Source organism: Eschrichtius robustus, chromosome 3, assembly GCF_028021215.1.
Source record: "Eschrichtius robustus isolate mEscRob2 chromosome 3, mEscRob2.pri, whole genome shotgun sequence".
In the NCBI taxonomy this organism is placed as follows: domain Eukaryota; kingdom Metazoa; phylum Chordata; class Mammalia; order Artiodactyla; family Eschrichtiidae; genus Eschrichtius; species Eschrichtius robustus.
In genome coordinates, this window is record NC_090826.1 from 164821547 (window position 1) to 164844129 (window position 22583).

General features: G+C 34.1%; 1 protein-coding gene across 7 annotated transcripts in view; it reads left to right on the plus strand.

Annotated features, from left to right (window-relative positions):
* CDC42BPA (CDC42 binding protein kinase alpha) overlaps positions 1–22583 on the plus strand; it is a 320607-nt gene that overhangs the window by 153831 nt on the left and 144193 nt on the right. For all 7 annotated transcript variants that reach the window (XM_068541725.1, XM_068541720.1, XM_068541719.1 and 4 more), the window contains exons 6-10: positions 59–152; positions 11375–11575; positions 13311–13559; positions 15702–15781; positions 18518–18684. In XM_068541725.1, the coding sequence (XP_068397826.1) occupies positions 59–152; positions 11375–11575; positions 13311–13559; positions 15702–15781; positions 18518–18684 (791 nt within the window). The remainder of the gene's footprint in view (positions 1–58; positions 153–11374; positions 11576–13310; positions 13560–15701; positions 15782–18517; positions 18685–22583) is intronic.

The following is a 22583-nucleotide window of genomic DNA, read 5'->3' on the forward strand; positions in this document are numbered from 1 at the left end:
AGTAACTGATTATGTTTATTTTTCCCAACTAAAAATTGAATGCATCTGTTTTTTTCAGGGACATCAAACCTGACAATATATTGATGGATATGAATGGACATATTCGGTTAGCAGATTTTGGTTCATGTCTGAAGCTGATGGAAGATGGAACGGTAAATAAAGATAAATCTTCAACTGTTTTACCCACAGACATCTCCCTTACTACTTGTCTTCTTTATCTGTTTTAGAAGCCATCTATTTACATTATCTATCAAACATCCTTCCATCCATTTGTCTTTCTATGCTCTACTTCCCTCCACTTAGGTGTACTTTCTCATAAAAGGGCTTGTCTATAAAGTCATATACCATTTTCAACTGCTTATATTAATGATCTCAAGATTTATACACTATACCTTTTATGAGACTCTTGTTTGTTCCTTTTTTAGCTGAACTGTTTATTATTGTACTTGGGATATTTACATAGTTCCGGAGGAGTGAAGAAAATAAATCCCGCATGGAAAAAGAAAATGTGACTTCTTCACTTTCATTTCTTTTCTCTTTCTTTACTAGTTGTCTGGTTTTCCTGAGGGACAGTGTTCAACAAGTGAATGCTTTTATCAGAAAGTCCTCTAGGCTGATTCAGTTTTATGTTACCATTTACTTTAGTTCTGCTAACCCTAGACCCCTCGGTTATATTCTCTCACTTACTTAAAAGTTTATATTCTCTCACTTACTTAAAAGTATTCCCTGTTTGTTATTGTTGTTGTTATTGTTGTAGTATTTACCTCAATTTCCTGGTTGTATAGCATACATCCAAATATATATCATTTTAATTGGCAGAAACTTTTTGGAGAGTAATTTAGTATAATACATTGCAAAAGCCATGAAAATGTCACATTATACTGGACCAGTAATTTGACTTCTGAAAATTTATCCTAAGGAGATAACTTTTTTTAAAAGGATTATATGACTTCTGCCTCTGGCCATGATGGAGGGAGTAATTGATACCAAATTGTTCTTTCACTGTAACTAACTGTAAAACTGGATTTGAAACAACTGTTTTTAGGCTGTGGACAACAGGCAACGCAAGACTTATCTCTGAGAGAAGTTAATTCACGAGTTATGCCTCACCATTTCCCAGGATTGGGACAGTTTGCTGACTCTGATGCAGAAAGCTAGAGTTAAAGCAGAGTTTAACCGTCTTACAGAGCTGAGGAGGAAGAGATCAGAGTTGGGTTAGCTGAGGCAGCTGGAATCTGCAGGGCTTACCATTGGAAAGGAGGGAGTTGTGCATAGAGAGGGCCTAAAATATCCATATGGGGCTATCTCATGATGGTTGGTCTGTACATATGTCATACAGTTGTCCCTTGGTATCTGTGGGGGATTGGTTCCAGGACATCCCCCCCCCCGCCCCATGGATAGTAAAATCTGCAGATGCTCAAGTCCCTTATATAAAATGATGTAGTATTTTCATATAACCTATGCACATCCTCCTGTATACTTTGTATCATCTCTAGATTACTTACAATAACTAATACAATGTAAATGCTATATAAATAGTTGTAAATACAATGTAAATGCTATGTAAATAGTTGCCAGCGTGTGACAGATTCAAGTTTTGCTTTCTGGAACTTTCTGGAAAATTTTTTTAAAAATATTTTTGATCCATGATTGGTTGAATCTGCAAATGTGGAACCAGCAGATATGGAGGGACAACTGTATAAGAACATATGAGAATTACCAAAGAGTAGATGCTATCCATTTGAAAATTGAGCAGATTACTCGAAATCAAGCAGCGCTGGAGGAGACACAGTGCTAGGGGACATTGGAATATCGGCTAGTTAAGATGTTTGTAACATGTAAGACTTACTGTAAGCCTATCTAACAGCCTAAAACCAAGTCCTGATAAGATCAACGGAGTTTGAAAGTGGTCCTCCAAATAAAGGGGTTGAGATGAATCTTAGGTTTTCTATAAATTGCCTTTAAAGGGTATAACTGTAAGCCAACCCATGTTCAAGGAGATCAGTTAGTATTCTTTTATCTGCTTAAAGGAGACTTTAATATTCTTCAGAGGAAGATAATAGAATTCATACGGTCCACAATGCTTTATTGACAGTGGCCAGCATTCAGTCAAAAATCACTAGACCAAACAAAAATAGAGGGTAGGGTAAGTGATTGTGATACAGAATTTAAAAATAAAAGTAGTCACTAAAAACCTGGCTAGCACAGATGTTGGAGTTGCCAGACAGAGACTTAATGAAACTATCATATATATGTTTAAAGAATCAAAGGAAGATAATAGTCTTAAAGATTACACAGATAAGGAATCTCTGCAGAAAAATAAATCAAACAGATCTTTTAGAACTTGAAAATTATAGTAATAGAAATAAAAAATCCACAGGAAGAGGTTACCAGTAGATTAGAAATGAGAGAAAAAAGAGCCAGTGAATTTGAAGACAGATTAATAGAGATTAAACAGTCTGAAGAACAGAGAGAAGAAGATTGAAACAAAATCATTATAGGCTCAGATATCCATACAGTTAGAATCGTAGTAAAAGTGTGATAGTAACAGAAAACATTTGTAAGAATTGATGGCTCAAACTTTACCAAATGTGATGAAAAACACAGATATAAAATCCTAGCATATCTCAAGGTGATAAAAGGAACCACACCTGGCTACATCACAATTAAACTGCTGAAAATTAAAGATAAAGAAAAAAAATTGAAAGCAGCCAGAAGAAAAAACACTTTACACACTGTGGAAAAAGGGTAAAAATAACCACTGAACTCTCATCAGAAATCATGGAATGATAGCTTTAAAGTGCTGAAAGAAAAAAAAGTCTGTAAATCAAGAATTCTATATCAAACAAAAATATTCTTCAAAAATGAAGGTGAATTAAAGACATTTTCAGGTAGATGAAAGAGGCCTAGATGCTAAAGAATGTCCTTCACACCAAAGGAAATTACACCATTTGGATACTTAGCTATATGATAAAGAATATCAGATATGATAAATAAGATTTACAGGATAAAGGAAAAAGATTATATTAATCTTTCTTTTTAAATTTACATAAAAGGTATCTGGCTATTAAAAGCGAAAATAATATTGTAATGTGAGGCTTGTGACATAGGTAGAAGTAATAGATATGACAATAGTCATACAAGCAATGTAAGACCGGTGTATGTAATTATTCTGCTCTAAGATAACGGCATGTGTTTGAAGTATATAGTGGGAAGTGGATAGTGCCAGGTATGACATGAGAGGGAGAGAAATAGCATGGTGGTCTAAGTGGAGAAAACACAGATTAAAGTCAGGTAGGCTGTGGTATCAGAAAGTTGTGGTCCACAATTCCGGAAAAGAGAGAGCTACACTGAGAAAGAATTCCAGGGGAAGAGGTAGTGTTTCCTCAGTCCTGCATGTTATAAGCCCCTTAAAGCTGGGGCTCCTCCTATGGAGTCTCTTCAGTCCTCCAAGTCCCTGTGCATTCCAGAATGCATTGAGTACTTTTTCTGCCTATATGAGTTGCCCCTGATCAGATTCATTCCTAAAATTCTAGTGTGTCTTCCTAGTCATTCATTTTTTATTAATGGTCTCAAATAATTTTCCTGGACATAATAGCATGTTGGTCCTCCATTTAGAAATTTATAATGAAGAAACCGTCTTTTTTCTTTATTTTTTATGTGATGTCTACATATTTTAGGAAGACATCAGAAAAAACAGCATTCCTTTGTCCTGGTTCTTTCCCACCTCCAACTGTCTTTTTCTGCAGGCAGACACATAAAAATCTTTTAGCTCTTTCTTCCGTTGTTTCTTCTACTTATGTATTTTTTATTGTTTTATTCATGCTACTGCCTCTTGTTATTTAGTTTTAGATATTGTCTATTAATTTCCTACCATGGAAGATGAGGATACAGGTCTTTTATACCCGTCTCAACCAACCCTTACACTTTCTCTTTATCTTCCCAGTGATGTAATTATCACATAATCTTTCATTAAATCCTGTTCAGTTTTTTAATAATTATATAAATATTATTCATAGCTGTGCCATATTATTTATTTTAATTACCTTTCTTTTCTTGGACAGCTCTTTGTTCTCCCTGAAGTAAGTGACCCCTTTACTTTGCTTAGTTTTTCTGTATAATTCTCACTAGTTTATCCCCAGACTCTCTACCACACTTTAAGAAATTGAGCAATTCCTTTCCCTCTTAGATACAGTAAATAACTTAGTGGCTCCTTTGTCTGGAGGCGTGCATACTCTCATTCTAGTCTAGACTGTCCTATAGGCCTACTGGAGATAGGCCTATCTCCTATCTCCAGTTCTCTGATGAGAATTGTCATCCTAGACATACCTTTCCTTATCATCATGGAATTTATGTGTCGCTCTCTAGTATTGGATCCTCTGTTTCCTGGATCCATGTCTGTCTATCTTCTCATTTGGTGGTAGCTGCCTGAGAAAGGTTCCAGGGGAAGTAAATATTTCATAATCTTGCATGTCTGAAAAATGCCTTCATTTCTTCTCTCATACTTGGTTGATAATTTATCTAGACTGGACATGGTATGATGGATTTGAACTTATTTTTCTCTTAGAATTCAGAAGACATTGCATTGTCTTCTAATGTACTGTTGTGACATCTGATGCCATCCTAATTTTCCGTACTTCTGTTATAACCTTCGTCCCTTATTTGGAAGCTTTTAGGATGTTCTGTTTATTTCCGGTGTTCTGAAATGTTGTGATTATATAACTTTGTGTGGATCATTATTTATTATCTGGGCAGTTGCTTCAATTTTAACCTTTCCCAAAGTTTGTGACTTTCCAAATTAAGTTTCAACTTGCTTTTTGGGTCTCACGTCTGAGTTAAAATTATACCATCTTAATCACTATACCTTTGTAAGAAGTCAGTTTCTGTGAGGGGGTGTCCTGCTGTCATTCCTTTTCTGTCTCTAAAATTGTTTTGGCTATTCTTGGCCATTTGTTTTTCCATATGATTGTTAGGATTATATTATTAGTTTATATACATATAGACAGACATATACAAACACCCTTTCACATATACAAGCTTGTAGACCTGCACTGAATTTAGAGATTAATTTTGGGAAAATTTTTGTCTATAACATGAAGTCTTCCCATCTGTGAATATGGTATCTCCATTGTTTTAGGTTTTCTCTTATGTCTGTTAATGAAGTTTTATAATAATGTTCAGGTAAAGGTAAATCCATTACCTTTATTTGTTAGATTTGTTCCTAGGCACTTCATGGATTTTTTTTTTTTTTTGGCTATTATAAGTGGATAACTTTTAAAAATTTGCATTTTAATAGCTTGTTGCTCTTCTTTAGGACCACAGTTGATTTTTGCGTATTCATCTTGAAACTAGCAAGCTCACTAAATTTTTTTATTAGTTCAAAATAATTTGTAGATTCTATGTGTATATGTATATTTTTCTATATAGACAATCTTATAATCTGCAGATAATGACACAGCCTTGTGTTTTGTCCTTTCCAGTCCTTACACTGTTATTTTGCTATATTTTTTCTCATCATGCAGTCAGTGACCTTAAACACAATATTAAATTGGTGTAGTAATTGGGAGCTTCTTTGCCTTTTTCCTGACTTTATTGGTGTTTTTTCTGTAGTTTCAAATTAAGTATGATGTTTGCTATAAGCTGTTGGTATATATTCTTCATCAGATTAAGGAAATTTCTATTTCTGATTACCAAGAGTTTGTTATGGGTTTTAATACTGTGTAATCAAGTGATTTTTCTGCATCCATTGAGATAATACCAGGGTGTTTTTCCTTCAGTCTGTTAATATGATGAATGGCATAGATTGTCCAATGTTAAATCATCCATTCTTTGGATATAAACATAACTTTATCATCAAGTTTTATTGATATAGTTGAACAAACTGCTAGATTGACCATGTTAAAATTCTATATTGAATTGTTACCTAAGATTCATACCTGACATTGATCATATCTGAGATTGCAGTATAATTTTCCTTCTCAAATTTTTCTTACCTGTCTTGTTTTGTATTTAGGTTATTTTAGCCTTATAAAATAAACAGGGGAGCCATATCCCCTGCCCTTACCCATTTTGGGTCTAGAACAGTTATATAATACTGGGGTTATCTGTTTCTTATATAATTGGTAGAACTCACTTTTAAATCACCTTTGCTTTGGTGAGGTTTTGTTTTCTTCGGTTTTATTTTGTTTGTTTTCCAGGTAGATTTTATACTATTGATTCAAATTTTTTAATGGTTATAGGTCTCTTTGGTTTTCTATTTCTTCCTGAGTCAGTTTTGGTAAGTTATATTTTTTTCTATGAAAATTATCTATTTTCTCTGAGTTTTCAATTTTATTGGTATAAAGTTGTTCAGATTGTACTCTTTCTAGTTTTAAAATCTCTGTTACATGTGTAGTTTTGCCCTTTTTTCATTCCTAATGTTGTTTATTTGTGCTTTACTTTTCTTCATAAGTTTTGACATAGAGTATTTTACTAAATATTCTCCAGCTTTAGTTAGAACTCTTCTGTGGACCATTAATTATTTAGACATGTGCCTTTTAGTATTCATAGTGTTATGTTTACTTATTTGGTTGTTTATAGAAAGTTTTCTTTTACTGGAGAGTGGATCTATTTGTTATCAGTTTTTGTTTTTGTTTTTTTTTAAAAACAACAGCTCCTGTTTTTTTTAATTTTTATTTATTTATTTATTTATGGCTGTGTTGGGTCTTCTTTTCTGTGCGAGGGCTTTCTCTAGTTGCGGCAAGCGGGGGCCCCTCTTCATCGCGGTGCGCGGGCCTCTCACTATCGCGGCCTCTCTTGTTAAGGGGCACAGGCTCCAGACGCGCAGGCTCAGTAATTGTGGCTCACGGTCCTAGTCGCTCCGCGGCATGTGGGATCCTCCCAGACCAGGGCTCGAACCCGTGTCCCCTGCATTGGCAGGCAGATTCTCAACCACTGCGCCACCAGGGAAGCCCTGTTATCAGTTTTTTAGCATTTGTCAAGATTGCTTTTAATTTTGTAACAGGCCAATTGTTATAACTGTTACATGTTTGTTTGAAAATAATACATTTTTTTCTAACTTTTGGGTACAGGTTTCTATATATGTCCGTAAGATTAAAGTTGTTAACTTTGTTGTTCAAAATTTTAATATTCTTACCAGTTTTATTTCTTTCTGATCTATTATTTATTATTTAAAAGTCCTTATGATGTTGAATTTATTAATTTTCCCTTGAACTTTTCAATGTTTTCACAACTCTTTTGTAGCTATGTTGTTAGTTACGTATTATTCAGAATTGCTCTTCCAGGGTATTTTCTAATTATGTTAATAAATCTTTAAAAATCATAATAATCATCTTGGCATTAGAATCTAATTTGACTGATATTAATACAGCTACCTTAAACTTCTTTTGTTTAACATATGCCTGGTATATCTTTTCCATCCTTTTATTTTTAACCTTTCTTTGTCTTTATGTTTAGGTGCATTAAGCAGATTATTGCTGATTTTTAAAAAATTTGTTCATTTTGGTTTTATTTGTCATCTAGTGTGATGACTCTGTCTTTTGATAGGTGAATTTAATCCATTTATGAATTTCATTATTAATATGTTTGTATTTATTTCTAGTATATTGTCTTGTACTATTTGCTATAGGTTTTGCTTGTTTGTTTGCATGCATGCTTCTTCCCCACACCCCATTTCTTCTCTGCCTTCTATTGGCTGGGTCAAATTTATTTTTATTTCTTTTTTTCTTTACTTCTTCGGAAGTTATACATTCTATTTCAAATATTTTAATGTTTATCTTAAAAACTTTAGCATTTATCCTTTATGTAAAGTCTAGAGTCAGTTTCTCCACCATATTCCTAATCAAAGAAAAAAACTTAATTTGTCTTATACCATATATAAAAATTAACTCAAAATAGATCAAAAACCTAAATGTAAGAGCTAAAACTATAAAACTCTTGGAAGAAAACATAGTGGGCAGGGGGAGAAGTTTTATGACTTTTATTTGACTGTGATTTCTTGGATGTGACACCAAACAATAGGCAACAAAAGAAAAAATAGACAAATTGGACTACATCATCATTAAAAATTTCTGTGCATCAAAGGACACAGTTATCTTAGTGAGAAGGTAGCCTATGGAATGGGAGAAAATAGTTGTAAATCTATGTCTGATAAGAGGTTGCTATCCAGAATATATAAAGAACTCCTACAACTCAATAACAAACTAACAACCCAATTCAAAATAAGCAAAGGACTTGAAATGACATTTCTTCTAAGAAGATATACGAATGGCCAGCAAGCACATGACAAGATGCTCAGCATTACTAGTCATTAGGGAAACACACATCTAAACCATAATGAGATACTACCTCACACCTATTAGGATAGCTACTATAAAAAAAAATAAGTTTTGGCAAAGATGTGGGAAAATTGGAATCCTTGTGTAGTGTTGATGGAGATGTAAAAAGCTGTAGCCACTGTGGAAAACAGTATGGCAATTCTTCAAAAAACTAAAAACAGAATTACCATATGATCCAGCAGTTCCGCTTCTGGGTACATGCTCCACAGAATTTAAAGCAGGGTCTCAAAGAGATATTTGTTCAACCACGTTCACTGCACGACTATTCACAAAAGTCAAGGGATGTAAGCAACTCAGGTGTCCATCGTTGGATGAATGGATAAAAAAAAAATGTGGTATATACATACATTGGAATATTATTCAGCCTTAAAATTCTGATACATGCTACAACATGGATAGACCTTCTTAAAAACATGCCAAGTGGTATAAGCCAGAGACAAAAGAACAAATATTGTAAGATTTCATTTACATGAAGTACCTAGAGTAGTCAAATTCATGGAAAGTATAGTGGTGGTTGCCAGGGCCTGGGAGGAGGAGGGAATAGGGGAATTATTGTTTAATAGATTTTCAGTTTTGCAAGATGAAAAGAGTTTTAGAGATGGTGGTGATGGTTGCACAACAATGTAAATGTACTTAATGCCACTGAACTGTACACTTAGAAATGGTTATAATGGTAAATTTTATATTATGGGTGTTTTACCACAATTAAAAATAATAATTAAAAAGTAAATAAAAATTAGAAAACCAAGAAACTTAGAACATTGTAATCCTAATTGTTCCCTCAGTAACATGTTGTTTTCTAGTATTTTAGTTCCATCTTATTTTTCAACCTTCAAGTAGTTGTTCCTTCCTCCTCCTCATCTTACTCTTTGTTGTCCTATTTCTCCTTCTCTTTGTCGTTATTTTATCCAATTAATAACCATTTGGATGTATGTTAAAGTTTACTAATATCTTTGTTTATAATTGCTTTTAGTGTCACATTCTTCCATCTAGGTTATATTTCTTGATTCTGAAGTATATCCTTTAGTACTTTTGTTCAGCTGAAAGGGCTGCAAGTGGTAGTTCACTCAATCTTTGTATGAAAATATCTTTATTTAACCCTCATTCCTGTATTATAATTTAGGTAGGTAGGGAATATAATATTGACAGTTATTTTGTCTCATCACTTTGAAAATACAATTCCATTTTCTCCTGACTGCTGTGTTAGTATTAATAATTCAGCTGTCAGTCTAATTGTCATTCATTGGTAGAAAGATCTCTCATTATCCTCTAATGTTTTTAAGATCTCTTGCCTTTTGGTGCTCTGCAGTTGTAACTACAGTGTGTATAGTAGTGGATCCGATTTCATTTATTTTTTCATATCTTTTATTTCAATGACTGCTTTTTTCCATTTCTAGGACCTCTCTTTAATTTTTTTCATCTTTTTCTTACGTTTTTGATTTTTTAATATGTCTAATAATTTTAAACATACTTATTTCATGAAGTGGAACTGATAATTGTTAGAGGTCTAATTGTTTGTTTGGATTTCTGACTTTTGCTTGTAATAGAATGTTTCCTCGTTTTGTTATATTATTGGACTGTGAGCTCATCTTCAATGGCCTTTTATGTGTGAGAATGATACGTGGCCAAGTTTGAGCATGTGTCCTCCAGGGTAGTTTTGAATTTGTTATGCCAGGCTTTCTAGGGGCACCTAACCTGGTGCCAGTATTTTTGCCAGTTTCTTGGCTTGAGAACTTCTGAACCACAGAAACCCTGTGAGTTAGAATTCCAAATGGTGGGACTATGTGACCTAAAGTTATGAATTTCTAAAGGAGGAAATTTTTTTCACATATCAGTCACAGTCAAGATAGACAAAATGTCTTAATCTTTCTCTGCTGAGTGGCAGATTTTTATAATTCACCTTTTCCTTACAATATACCTTTTAGGGTAAATGTTATATGGGGCAGCCTCTCACTTCAAACCTCCTATAAGTTCAAGGTCTTTCCTTTTGTCCTTATGTATATGTTAAAAGCCAAGTACCTAGAAAATGAAAACCAATATTTCTCCAACTGCACTCCTGCTTTAATGTTTATCGCCCTGGTTCTCAATCATTTCTTGATTACTGGGCCCCTAAGACTGTCCCTTTATTTAAAGGCTCATTTATGTATTTATAAAAATGATTGTTATATTTTATGTAGTACTTTTAAGAGTTTATAGCAGAAGAGTTTTCAAGTTACTTAATCTCAGTATTGCCAAGGAGGAAGTCTATTCTAATGATTATTAAGAATGGTAATTTAGTCTAGAAAACTCAGAGTATTAACCATTATTTTATCTTGAGAATGTTCATTTCTTGTTATGTTCTCTTAAAACATATAAAGAACCAATTTTCTTTTACTTTGGAATACCTTACAAGACATGTGCCCAGGATCTTTTTTAGCTGTTGTTTTCTAATTTACATCCAACTTGCCATAATTGTATGCCCAGCTCTTTTTCTCTGTTGGGACTTTATTTTTTGAAGGATATATATTTTTCCCTTTTATAATTTTTTTAAATAGATAAGTAGTTTGCGGGACATTGTTAACATTTATTTCCTTAGGTTTTCATTAAGGTGTTTTAAAATAATTTCCAGTCTGCTCATAGTATTAGCCAGACTTTTTTGTTTTTCCCCCTAATTAATTGTAAAATTTTCACAGTTCCATTTTTCGTATGTAAGTGTTGGATGGATAATATCAATAATAAGAATGTTCTAAAATATATATTCAATTTGTGGTTAGTGGCTGTGGTGTTCAAATCATATTGTTACCCTAAATGTAGTCAATTAAGTAACAGCTATAATAAACATTCTATAGTGTTAAAAAATCTGGAGAACTTGTTGGTGTGGTGCTTATATAAATTTTAACTTATATGGACAAGGAGGCTAAATTCAGATAATGACAAAGTTGTAGTTGTTATGAAATAATGCTACTGTGTTTTTAAGTAAATGTAAACATTTCTAATTTAAAATTATTATTTGTTTCTAATATATTATGGTAGATTACTAAAATTGTGAACTTCTTCAGGTACAGTCCTCAGTGGCTGTTGGAACTCCAGATTATATCTCTCCTGAAATCCTTCAAGCCATGGAAGATGGAAAAGGCAGATATGGACCTGAGTGTGACTGGTGGTCCTTGGGGGTCTGTATGTATGAAATGCTTTATGGAGAAACACCATTTTATGCAGAATCTCTGGTGGAAACATATGGAAAAATCATGAATCACAAAGTTAGTATATTTTACTAATTTTCAAATTAATGTGGTAAATAATACATATAATATTTAATAAAATTAAAATGTGATATTTAAAAAGAAAATGATTTTCCAAAAACAATAAACAATCTAATTTCTATGCTAATAAGGGACATGACAAAAAAGAGTAATCAAGAGCCATAAATTATGCATAAAATTATTAGTTTTCACCTTCTCCTGTATTTCTTTAGAGGTGCTAATAAGTAGAAAATTAAATGTTCTCTTCAGTAGAATAACAAAGATCATAAGCAGATAATTTACATCATTACTACTATAGTATAAGTATAATCATGACTAGAATGCATTTAAAATTCTCAATCTTAATAGTAATAAGTAAAATGCAAATTAAAATAAGAATGGCATCCTTTTCTTCCCCCTGTCAAATTGGCAAAGATGAAAAGAAAAATAGTACTTGTTACTGTAAATAATCCAGTGAGGTGGACATTGTTGATAGGAATGTGAATTGATATAATCTTTCTGTCAAGAAGTTTATAAGTATGCATCGACAGCCTTAAAAAAAAATGGTTAAAACATTTGGTTGAGTAACTTCAGTTCTAGGAATCTACCCTAAGGAAAATATTTGTAGAACAAGGATATATGTACAAGGATACCTATCCTAGTATTATTTATGATCACCAAACATTGGAAACAGTCCAGATGCAGAGCAGGAAAGAATGAATAAACTTTAATCCATTTAGTACCAAGTGAAATAGATTGTACAAGAAGAGGAAGAGTCTGATTATCAATCTCAGAAGATTGTGAGCAATTGCAAAAACCTAGAATATGAATAGGAATATCCCATAAAGGGAGTGACAGTCTGTTCTTTTTAATTTGTTCTGGTGATACAATTATGATTAATTGCTACACATATATATAAATCAGTCTTATAGAGTCGATGCTTTTCTACGTGGCTGCAAAGATAATCTGCTAAATAGTTATGAAGAGTTGAAAGACAAGAAATAGCTACAAAGTTGTAAATAGCATGTAAAGCATTTCAGATAGAAATCATTGTACTATAACATGGTTGTTAAGAGCACAGATTCTGGAATCAGACAGTTTCAGTTCAAATCAGTTTATTACCATTTATTAGTTGTGTGACCTCAAGCAAATTGCTTGAACTGTTTCTTTGTTTCCTCTTCTATAAAATTAGAGTAATAGGAGTATCTACCTTATACAGTTGCTCTGAGGATTAAATGAGCTAAAGGAGTAACGCACTTCCAGTAGTGTAAAGTACATATTACATTCTTTAAAAATGTTCCATACTATTAATCATTAGTATGTGACTTATATGAACATTATCAATCATATACACTATTGAAATATTGAGTCACATTCTACTACATTTAATGAATTCATTTTGACATCATTTAAGGTGTTTAAGCATTTAACTTATTCTTTCTGTAGTGCATCTATGACTAAGTCACATATGAAATGAAAAGTTCTTTTAGGAAAATTATCCTTGTTAATTTATTCCTGCATCTCTTTTAGTATCAGTACTTTGTACCATATATTCTTATTATTTAAAAAAATTTTTATTGGAGTATGATTGCTTTACAATGTTGTGTTAGTTTCTGCTGTAGGACAATGTACCATATATATTTATTAGGTATTTTTAAAAGAAAATATATTTTTAAGAAAGCAAATGCTAACATCAACCTACTTAGTAAATTGAATAGTGATTTATATTTTGTTTCTGTTATTCTCTGTTTAGGAGAGGTTTCAGTTTCCAGCTCAAGTGGCTGATGTCTCTGAAAATGCTAAGGATCTTATTCGAAGGCTCATTTGTAGCAGAGAACATCGACTTGGTCAAAATGGAATAGAAGACTTTAAGAAACACCCATTTTTCAGTGGAATTGATTGGGATAATATTCGAAACTGTGAAGCACCTTACATTCCAGAAGTTAGTAGCCCAACAGATACATCAAATTTTGATGTGGATGATGATTGTTTAAAGAATTCCGTGAGTATGACATTGTAAAGAAGTTCTGTCCTTCTGCTTTTTTTTTCTTTTTTTTGTAAATATAGTTATAAAGTAATTTTATAGACCACCTTACCAATTATCAAACAGTTATCGTGGCTTCCAGTATTTACTCTCTAAATCAAGAAATTAGGAGAGTTAACTGAGGTGAACATAGTTATTCATGACTAGGAGCTACATTAAAATTCAAAGATTTACTTCTTAGATTAGTTATGCCATTAGGTTTCTTAAGAAGAGGACAAATTAGATGCTTTAAAAAGTGGACTTCATGATGGCAGAGTGAAGACATTGGCAAATCTCTCCTTAAAAACCACCATGAAACTGGGCAAAATTGTCAAAAACAACCATTTCAGGGCTTAATAAATCAACCCAAGGTAAATAAATTGAGAAGCATTTATTCATGAAATACTGTTGAACTTTGGTTAAAAACAGCCCTCCCAACTTTTCCCTCAGCTTAATTGGGACAGTAGAACTGCTGGCATGGAGCTGCTTGTAAAAACCAGCAGCTTTGCTGACAGAGGGAGCTGACTTGATTGTAGAGCTAAGTACCTATGCCCAGTGGTGTTGCCACTAAAAATAGCAAACTTGGTAGGAAATGAATGGGGAGAGAACATCTATAGCCTTATTAGCCTAAAGTTATAGCTCTGTTTGCGGCAGGTGGCTGACCAGTGGATTAACCAAATAGTCTTCCATTTTTACCAAAGCAGGCCAGCATAGTTTGTCAACCTCTGCTCTAAACCATTAGGTTATATTAAATTAAAATTTAGGGAAATAACACAATTTTTTTTGGTTTTTGTCTTTTTAGCCTTCTTAATTTTTTAAAAATTTTTATTGGAGTACAGTTGATTTACAAGGTTGTGTTAGTTTCTGCTATACAGCAAAGTGAATCAGTTATACAAATACATATATCCACTCTTTTTTAGATTCTTTTCCCATATAGGTCATTACAGAGTATTGAGAAGTGTTCCCTCTGCTATACAGTAGGTCCTTAGCCTTCTTATTTTGAACTTTCATTTTTATTCAGTTATTTTATTTCTTATGGGTTTAATTCTGCACTAAGAATTTACTTTTCACTGTTCAGTAAGTACCATATTCAAGACAGATAAGAACTTCTCTTATACTTTCCTTACTGAACCTCACAAGAAAGAATTAAATGGAATTTCCTCATCAGTTTTTTTATTACAAGAATTACATTTACTGTTAACAGGAATTGTGAGTCATTCCAAATTAAGTACACAGTAAAGTTGATTCTGACTGTTTGCTGTAGTTATGTTCAGTAAAGTTGCTGCAAATACTGTATTAGTGAATCCTGAACCATTGCTCCTAGGGGAAATACACAGTCAGGTTCCTGAGAGCCTCTGGTCACAATGTTCTCATCAGCCAATCAGTACAGTACATCAGCCAAACAGTACCTTGTTTGATGTGTGTTTCTATTTAAAGACACATTATTTAACATATATTGTCGATTCATTGATGTCAAACTCATGGCCAACAGCACTGTGACTCATGCTGGAATGAAGCATGTCTAACACACACATTTTTTTTGTAAGGCACATTACAGCCTTCTTGTTGGGGCACAATAGATGGCATGTCAGCCCTACTCTTGGAGGCCATTTTAGATAGCAAAATCACCTGTAAAAAACACAAAAATGAGAAAAATGTGGCACAGGTAGACATTGAAAAAAACCACTTGTTTACCGTATGAGAGCTGAAACAAGAAGGCGGATGTCTCCTTGTTCAGCGCCAGCTGGGAACATGTGCGTAGGGCAACTCAAATTTTTCTTTGCTCTGCAAGTGTCTGCAAATGACTACAAAAGTATTTGTGAATATTAGTTTTGGGCTACAAATACATTTTAGCGACTAGGCAAATTTGCAGATATGGAATACGTGAATAATGATTGTACTCTCAATATCCGTCAGACTTTAAATCTTTCTTTTCATTTTATTAGAATTCTACAATAGCAATATTTATGGTCTAAATTTTTTATCACTAAATGTCTGTACCAAACTTAGCAGTGTTTCTAAATTGATCAGTCACCTATTTACTATTGACAGGTAATATTTGTAGCGCAGCCTGCAGTTTATAGTTATTCATTTCTTACCAGATGTTTTTTCCTCCTTTAGGAAACGATGCCCCCACCAACACATACTGCATTTTCTGGTCACCATCTGCCATTTGTTGGTTTTACATATACTAGTAGCTGGTAAGTTTGAAAGGTTAACATGATTTGGATGATTTAAATCAAATTAAAAATGAATTGAAGTTTTAAAAAGTATAATGCATAAGAGAGCCTTGTAAAAATTATTTTAGAAAAAGGGTGAAGCTACTGCTGGAAAAAGTTAGACATTACAAAGTGAATAGAACATATAAGAATCTTAACTCACTTTGGAGGACAAATAGAGAGCTCAGAATCTAACTTTTAGCAATGGGGCAGGAATTAGAAGAGTCCCATGCTATTGAATAAATATTTTCTAGGTGTCAAGCATCAGAACTTTCAACCCATTGATCTTAACATTCTTTTCACTGACCCTCATTCCACTCATATCTTCTCTTTCCTCCTTACGTTTCCTTAAATATCATTGAGAATGACTATAGTCACTCCTTGGGTGCCCCCTCAATTCCTTGACCGTCTGTCATTCTGTAACACTGGTTTTGCTAGTTAACATTCATTATTACAGTTCCGTTTTCTGCCTATACCTGTGAAGTTCAGAGTGTCTAGAGAAAAATATCTGTCCATTCTTACTGGTCTCACTTTGAGTTCATGATTACCAACCTCAGGTGCCACTTACTGCTGCCTGGCAAATATACTGTGTTACCCTAGTGTATTCACTCTTCCACTCTCCTAGGTAACTATTTCATACTTTATACTTTTCCAATAAAACCCCTGTCATACTTAGTCTCACCTGATGATCTCGCTTCCTCTTTCACAGAGAGGTTGAAGCAATCAGCAGACAACTTCCCCAAGTTCCCATCACCACATTTACCACCTTCATACCGCTGGACCCATATAGTCTTCTTTTTATGGATGACGGTGTGATCTCCCTAGCTAAGCTGCATCCCTTCTGTCCCCTCTTACCTACTCTAGTGCCTTGCTGTTACATCATAAATTTTTTCCTTTCTGTGTCATTTGCATAACAGATCATTTCCATCGGCTCACAAACATGCAGTTTTTTCTCCCATCTTAAAGCAAAATATAAAAACTGTTAATCTAACTTTCTTTACCTGCTACCAACCATTTTTCTGCTCTTCATTGTAGGAGAGTTACTTCAAATTCTTGTCTGTACTTTGTCCATTTTTCTCATACTCTTCTTTCTTGGCACCACTCCAGTCAGTTTTGTGCTCCCATCACTTCATGCAAACTGCTTTTATCCATGTCACCACTGACCTCCATGTTGCTAAATTTAGCAATCATTTCTCGGTCCTAGTCTGACTTATTTGCCTAGTCTCATCTCATTTGTCCCGGCTCCTTCCCATTAAAACACTTTCTCCTTTTAGCTTCCAGAGCACTTGCCTCGTTTCTCCTTACCTTTTTGGCCACCCCTTCTCATTCTCCACATTCCTCCTTATCTCCCTGTGTCCTATTGCTTCATCTTTGGATCTTTTTTTGTTTATACTCTGGTGCTCTGGTATTATTTGCTGATGACTCCTAAATGTGTATTTTTAGCTGAGGCCTCTCTCCTCACTTCTACTTAAAATCTCTCTTCATCACCTATTTCAGGTGTTCGTAACATAATTTCTTATATTTCTCTGAACCTATCTGAGTGATCCTGCTAAAAGATAAGTCAAGAGTATGTCACTCCCCTGTTCAGGACCAGTTCTCACTGCCCCCAGCTCCAGTGGCTTCATATCTTAACTCCAAAGTTCTTATAGGGCCCTACAAGACTGGCTCACTTTATCTTTCTGATTCTATTTCCTACTCCTCTTCCCCTTGCTCACTTCACAGCCACACAGGTCTCCTTTCTGGCCTGTGAACATGCCAGACATACTCTTGTCTCAGGGCTTTTGCACTTCTTTTTTAAATTTATTTTATTGAAGTATAGTTGATAGGGCTTTCGTACTTGTATTTCATCTGCCGGGAATGCTCTTTCCTCTCATATTTCCTTGGCAGGTCCCCTTATTCCTTCTGGACTTATTCAGAGTTACTTTCTGAGTGATGACTTTCCTGACCACTTTATCTACATTTTTTATTTACTCCGCTTTAATACTTCATTTCCCCCTTTCCTGCTTTATGTTTTCTCCTTAGCATATAACACTGTCTAATGTATTGAATATTTTATTTGTTTGTTTATTTTTGTCTCTGCCACTGGAATATAAAACTTGCTCCATGGGCAGGTGTTGTGCATTTTGCTCACTGCTGAATGTCCAGCACTTCAAATGTTTTTAATGAAATTGTATTGAATTAAAGAAAGCATTTCACTTAAAAGTTTTTTTAATTGACGTATATAGTTTATGTACAATATAAGTTACAGGTGTACAATATAGTGATTCACAATTTTTAAAGGTTATACTCCATTTATCGTTATTATAAGATATTGGCTATATTCTTTGTGTTGAACAGTATATCCTTGTAGCTTATGAAGGCATTTCACTTTTGAATTCCAAAGAGAACCCTGGTTGGTGCTTTTGACTACTGTTTCACTTAGGTGGTCACATTGTTTAAAGCTACCAATAACCCTTCAGCAAACTTCATTTTATAATTTGTGGTTATTAAAATAAATTCAAGACAATTTGGGCTATTTAAGTTTTCATTTTCAAAAATGCTTCTAAAAGGTTGTTTATGGTGATTTTGCAAAAAAATATGTTTTGTAATCACTCCAGATGGCTAGCTATAACTAGATGTTCAAATGATGTTTTAAATGAACAATTTCAAAAGGTTATCTTTTTCTCTTCAAACTTATTGTTTCAGTGTAAACCCACGTTTTTTCCCCCTTTTTTTCAGTGCTCTGTCTGATCGGAGCTGTTTAAGAGTTACAGCTGGTCCCGCTCCACTGGATCTCGATGTTAATGTTCAGAGGACTCTAGATAACAACTTAGCAACCGAAGCTTATGAAAGAAGAATTAAACGCCTTGAACAGGAAAAACTTGAACTTAGTAGAAAGCTTCAAGGTAAATATATTTTAAAGATAATATTTTCCCTTTTTGTATTGGACTCACAGTGTAGGTACTATTTATTATAAGTGGTTGTTTTATCTTGAAAAGAAATTTTTTATTAAATGGAAAAAAGCAAGTTGTAGAAATTTATACAGAAAACAGTATAATGCCATTTATGTAAACTCATACAATGAACAGTAAACAGCAAAATAGCATTTGTTTCCCACAGATATATATGTATGTATATAAAAATGTGGGAATAAATACCTCTGGGAGAGGAAAATAGAACTACTAAGAAAAATGGAACCCTTCTTATCCTACTGCACTTTATATGATTCCCTGCCATATTTTCTCAATTCTCACCTGTATTATTGCAATAGCTTCCTAACTGATTTCCCTGCCTTACCTCGTCCCACCCCCCAGCCCTTCCCACTTTCCTGTTTTATTTTCTCCAAAAAATGTTATATACAATGTATTTTACTTATATACAATGGTTGCAATCATGTTTATACATTATATACAACATATACATTCCTTTAGTGAATGAAGGAATGTGTCTATAATCACGAAACTTGTAACTCTTTTTTTAAAAATTAATTAATTAATTAATTATTTTGGCTGCGTTGGTTCTTCGTTGCTGCACGCAGGCTTTCTCTAGTTGTGGCAAGCAGGGGCTACTCTTCGTTGCGGTGTGTGGGCTTCTCATTGCAGTGGCTTCTCTTGTTGCGGAGCACGGGCTCTAGGTGTGTGGGCTTCCGTAGCTGTGGCACGTGGGCTCAGTAGTGGTGGCTTGTGGGCTCTAGAGCGCAGGCTCAGTAGTTGTGGCTCACAGGCTTAGTTGTTCCATGGCATGTGAGATCATCCCGGACCAGGGCTCTACCTGTGTCCCCTGCATTGGCAGGTGGATTCTTAACCACTGGCCACCAGGGAAGCCCTGTATAATCCTTTCAATGTGTTCTTTAATTTGGTTTGCTAATATTTTGCTGAAAATTTTTACATCTATATTCATCAGGGATATTGGTTAATGCTGACCCTTGAACAACACAGGGGTTAGAGGCACAAGCCCCGTGCAGTCAAAAATCTGCATATAACTTTACAGTCATTCCTCTGAAACCATGGTTTTGCATCTGCTGACTCAACCACTGTGGATCATGTAGTATTGTAATACACATTTACTGAAAAAAATTCGTGTATAAATGGACCTGTGCAGTTCAAAAACGTGTTGTTCAAGGGTCAACTGTAGTTTTCTTGTGGTCTCCTTATCTGGTTTTGGTATCAAGGTAATGGTGGCCTCATAGAATGAGTTTAGAAGTGTTCCCTTCTCCTCAATATTTTGGAAAAGTTCGAGGAGGATTGGTGTTAATTATTCTTTAAATGATTGGTAGAATTTACCAGTGAAGCCATCTGGTCCTGGGGTTTTCTTTGTTGGGAGGTTTCTGATTATTGACTCAATCTCTTTACTCATTATTGGTCTGTTCAGATTTTCTAATTCCTCCTGATTCAATCTTGATAGGTTGTGTTCCTAGAAATGTGTTAGTTTCTTCTAGGTTATGTAATTTCTTGGCATACAGTTGTCCATAGTAGTCTCTTATGAGCATCTATATTTCTACAGCATCACTTGTAATGTCTCCCCTTTCATTTCTAATTTTATTTATTTGAGTCTTCTCTCTTTGTTTCTTAGTCTAGATATTTTGTCACTTTTGTTTGTCTTTTCAAAAAAACAGCTTAGTTTTGTTGATCCTTTCTGGAGTTTTTCTTGTCTCTATTTCATTCATTTCTGCCCTGAACTTTGTTATTTCCTTCCTTCTGCTAACTTTGGGCTTAATTTGTTCTTCTTTTTTTAGTTCCTTGAAGTGTAAGGTTAGGTTATTTGAGATATTTCTAATTTCTTAATATATGCATTTATTGCTGTAAACTTTCCTCTCAGAACTGCTTTTGCTGCATCCCACAAATTTGATATGTCATATTTCCATCTTAATTTGAGATAACTTTTTCTCTTTTGATTTCTTCTTTCACCAATTGGTTGTTCAGAAGTATGTTGTTTAACTTCCACATATTTGTAGATCTTCTCACTTTCCTCTCTTTACCGATTTCTACTTTCATACCATTGTGGCCAGAAAAGGTAGTTGGTATGATTTCAATATTATGTTTGTAAAGATATGTTTTGTGTCCTGTCATATGATCTATCCTGGGGAATGTTCTGTGTGCACTTGAGCAGAATGTGTTTTCTGCTGCTGCTGCTGGAAGGAATGTTCTGTATATGTCTGTTAAATCTGTTCTAAAGATGGTTCAATTCCAACACTTCCTTATTGATTTTTCTGGCTGTACAGTTTATCCATTGCTGTTAGTGGCATATTGATGTCCCCTACTATTATTCTGTTGTTGTCTATTTCTCTCTTAGGGTTTCCTAGTATTTGCTTAATATATTTCGGTGCTCGGGTGTTTGGAGCATATATATTAACAATTGTTATATCTTCTTGATTTATTGACCCCTTTATTATTATATATAATGACCTTCTTTGTCTCTTGTTACTGTTTTTGGCTTGAGTATATTTTGTCTGATATAAGTATAGCCACACCCACTTTGTTTTGTTTCTGCTTGGAATATCATCTTCCATCCCTTCACTTTGAGCTTACCTGTCTTTAGAGCTGAAATGAGTCTCCTGTAGGCAGCATATAGTTGGAACTTGATTTGTTTTTTTCATCCACTCTGTGCCTTTTGATTGGTGAATTCAATCCATTTACATTTAGGGTGGTTATTTGTACGTAAGGACTTACTATTGCCATTGGTCTTTTGCCTTCTGGTTATTTTGTATCTCCATTGGTTTTTTTTTTTTTTTTCCATCTTTTTGTTGTCTACCTTTGTAAGTTGATGATTTTCCATGGTGATTTGCTCATTGTCCCCTTGTTTATGCCTCATGTCTCTCCTTTAGATTTTTGCTTTGTCTTTACCATGAGGTTTACATAAAATATCTAATTGATAAAATAGTCCTTTTTCTGCCTATAGCAACTTATCTTCATTCACCTATAAAGGTTTCATCCTTTTACATCTCCTTTTAGATTTTTGATGTCACAGATGATCACTTTTTATGCTGTGAATTTGCTACCAAATTGTAGTACAGTAATTTTTAATGCTCTTTTTCTTTAACATTTATGCTATAATTGTTTAACACACTATTGTAAAATACAGTTACAATTTTCTAACTCTGACTGTCTATTTATCACCTTAATCAGAGTTTTGTGTACTTTCAACTTTTTGTTTCAGCTTGAAGAGCTCCCTTCAGCATTTCTTGTAAGACAGGTCTAGTGGTGGTGAACTCCCTCAGCTTTTATTTATCTGGAAAAGCCTTTATTTCTCCTTCATATCTGAAGAATAACTTTGCCAGATAGAGTATTCTTGGCTGGCAACTTTTATCTTTCAATACTTTGAGTATGTTATTCCACTCTCTCCTGGCCTATAGAGTTTCTGCTGAGAAATCTGCTTATCGCCTAATGGGGATTCCTTTGTTAGGATACTTTCTTTTCTTCCCTGGTTGCCTTTAAAATTCTTTCTTTAGCATTGACTTTTTTTTTTAATTGGAGTATAGTTGCTTTACAATGTTGTGTTAGTTTCCCCTGTACTTTTGACAGTTTCATTATAATGTGTGCTGGAAAACGTTTTTTTTGCATTGAGATAGCAAGGTGTTCTATTAGCTTCAAAGATTTGTATGTACGTTTTTTCCCCCAGGTTTGGGAAGTTCTCAGCTATTATTTCATTAAATAAACTCTCTGCCCCTTTCTCCCTCTCTTCTCCTTCTGGTATACCCATTATTCTTATTTTGGCTTTTTAAATGGAGTCTGATAGCTCTTGTAGGGTTTCTTCACTTAAAAAAAAAAAAAAAAGAAAACTTAGCTCTCTCTCCTCTTCCACCTGA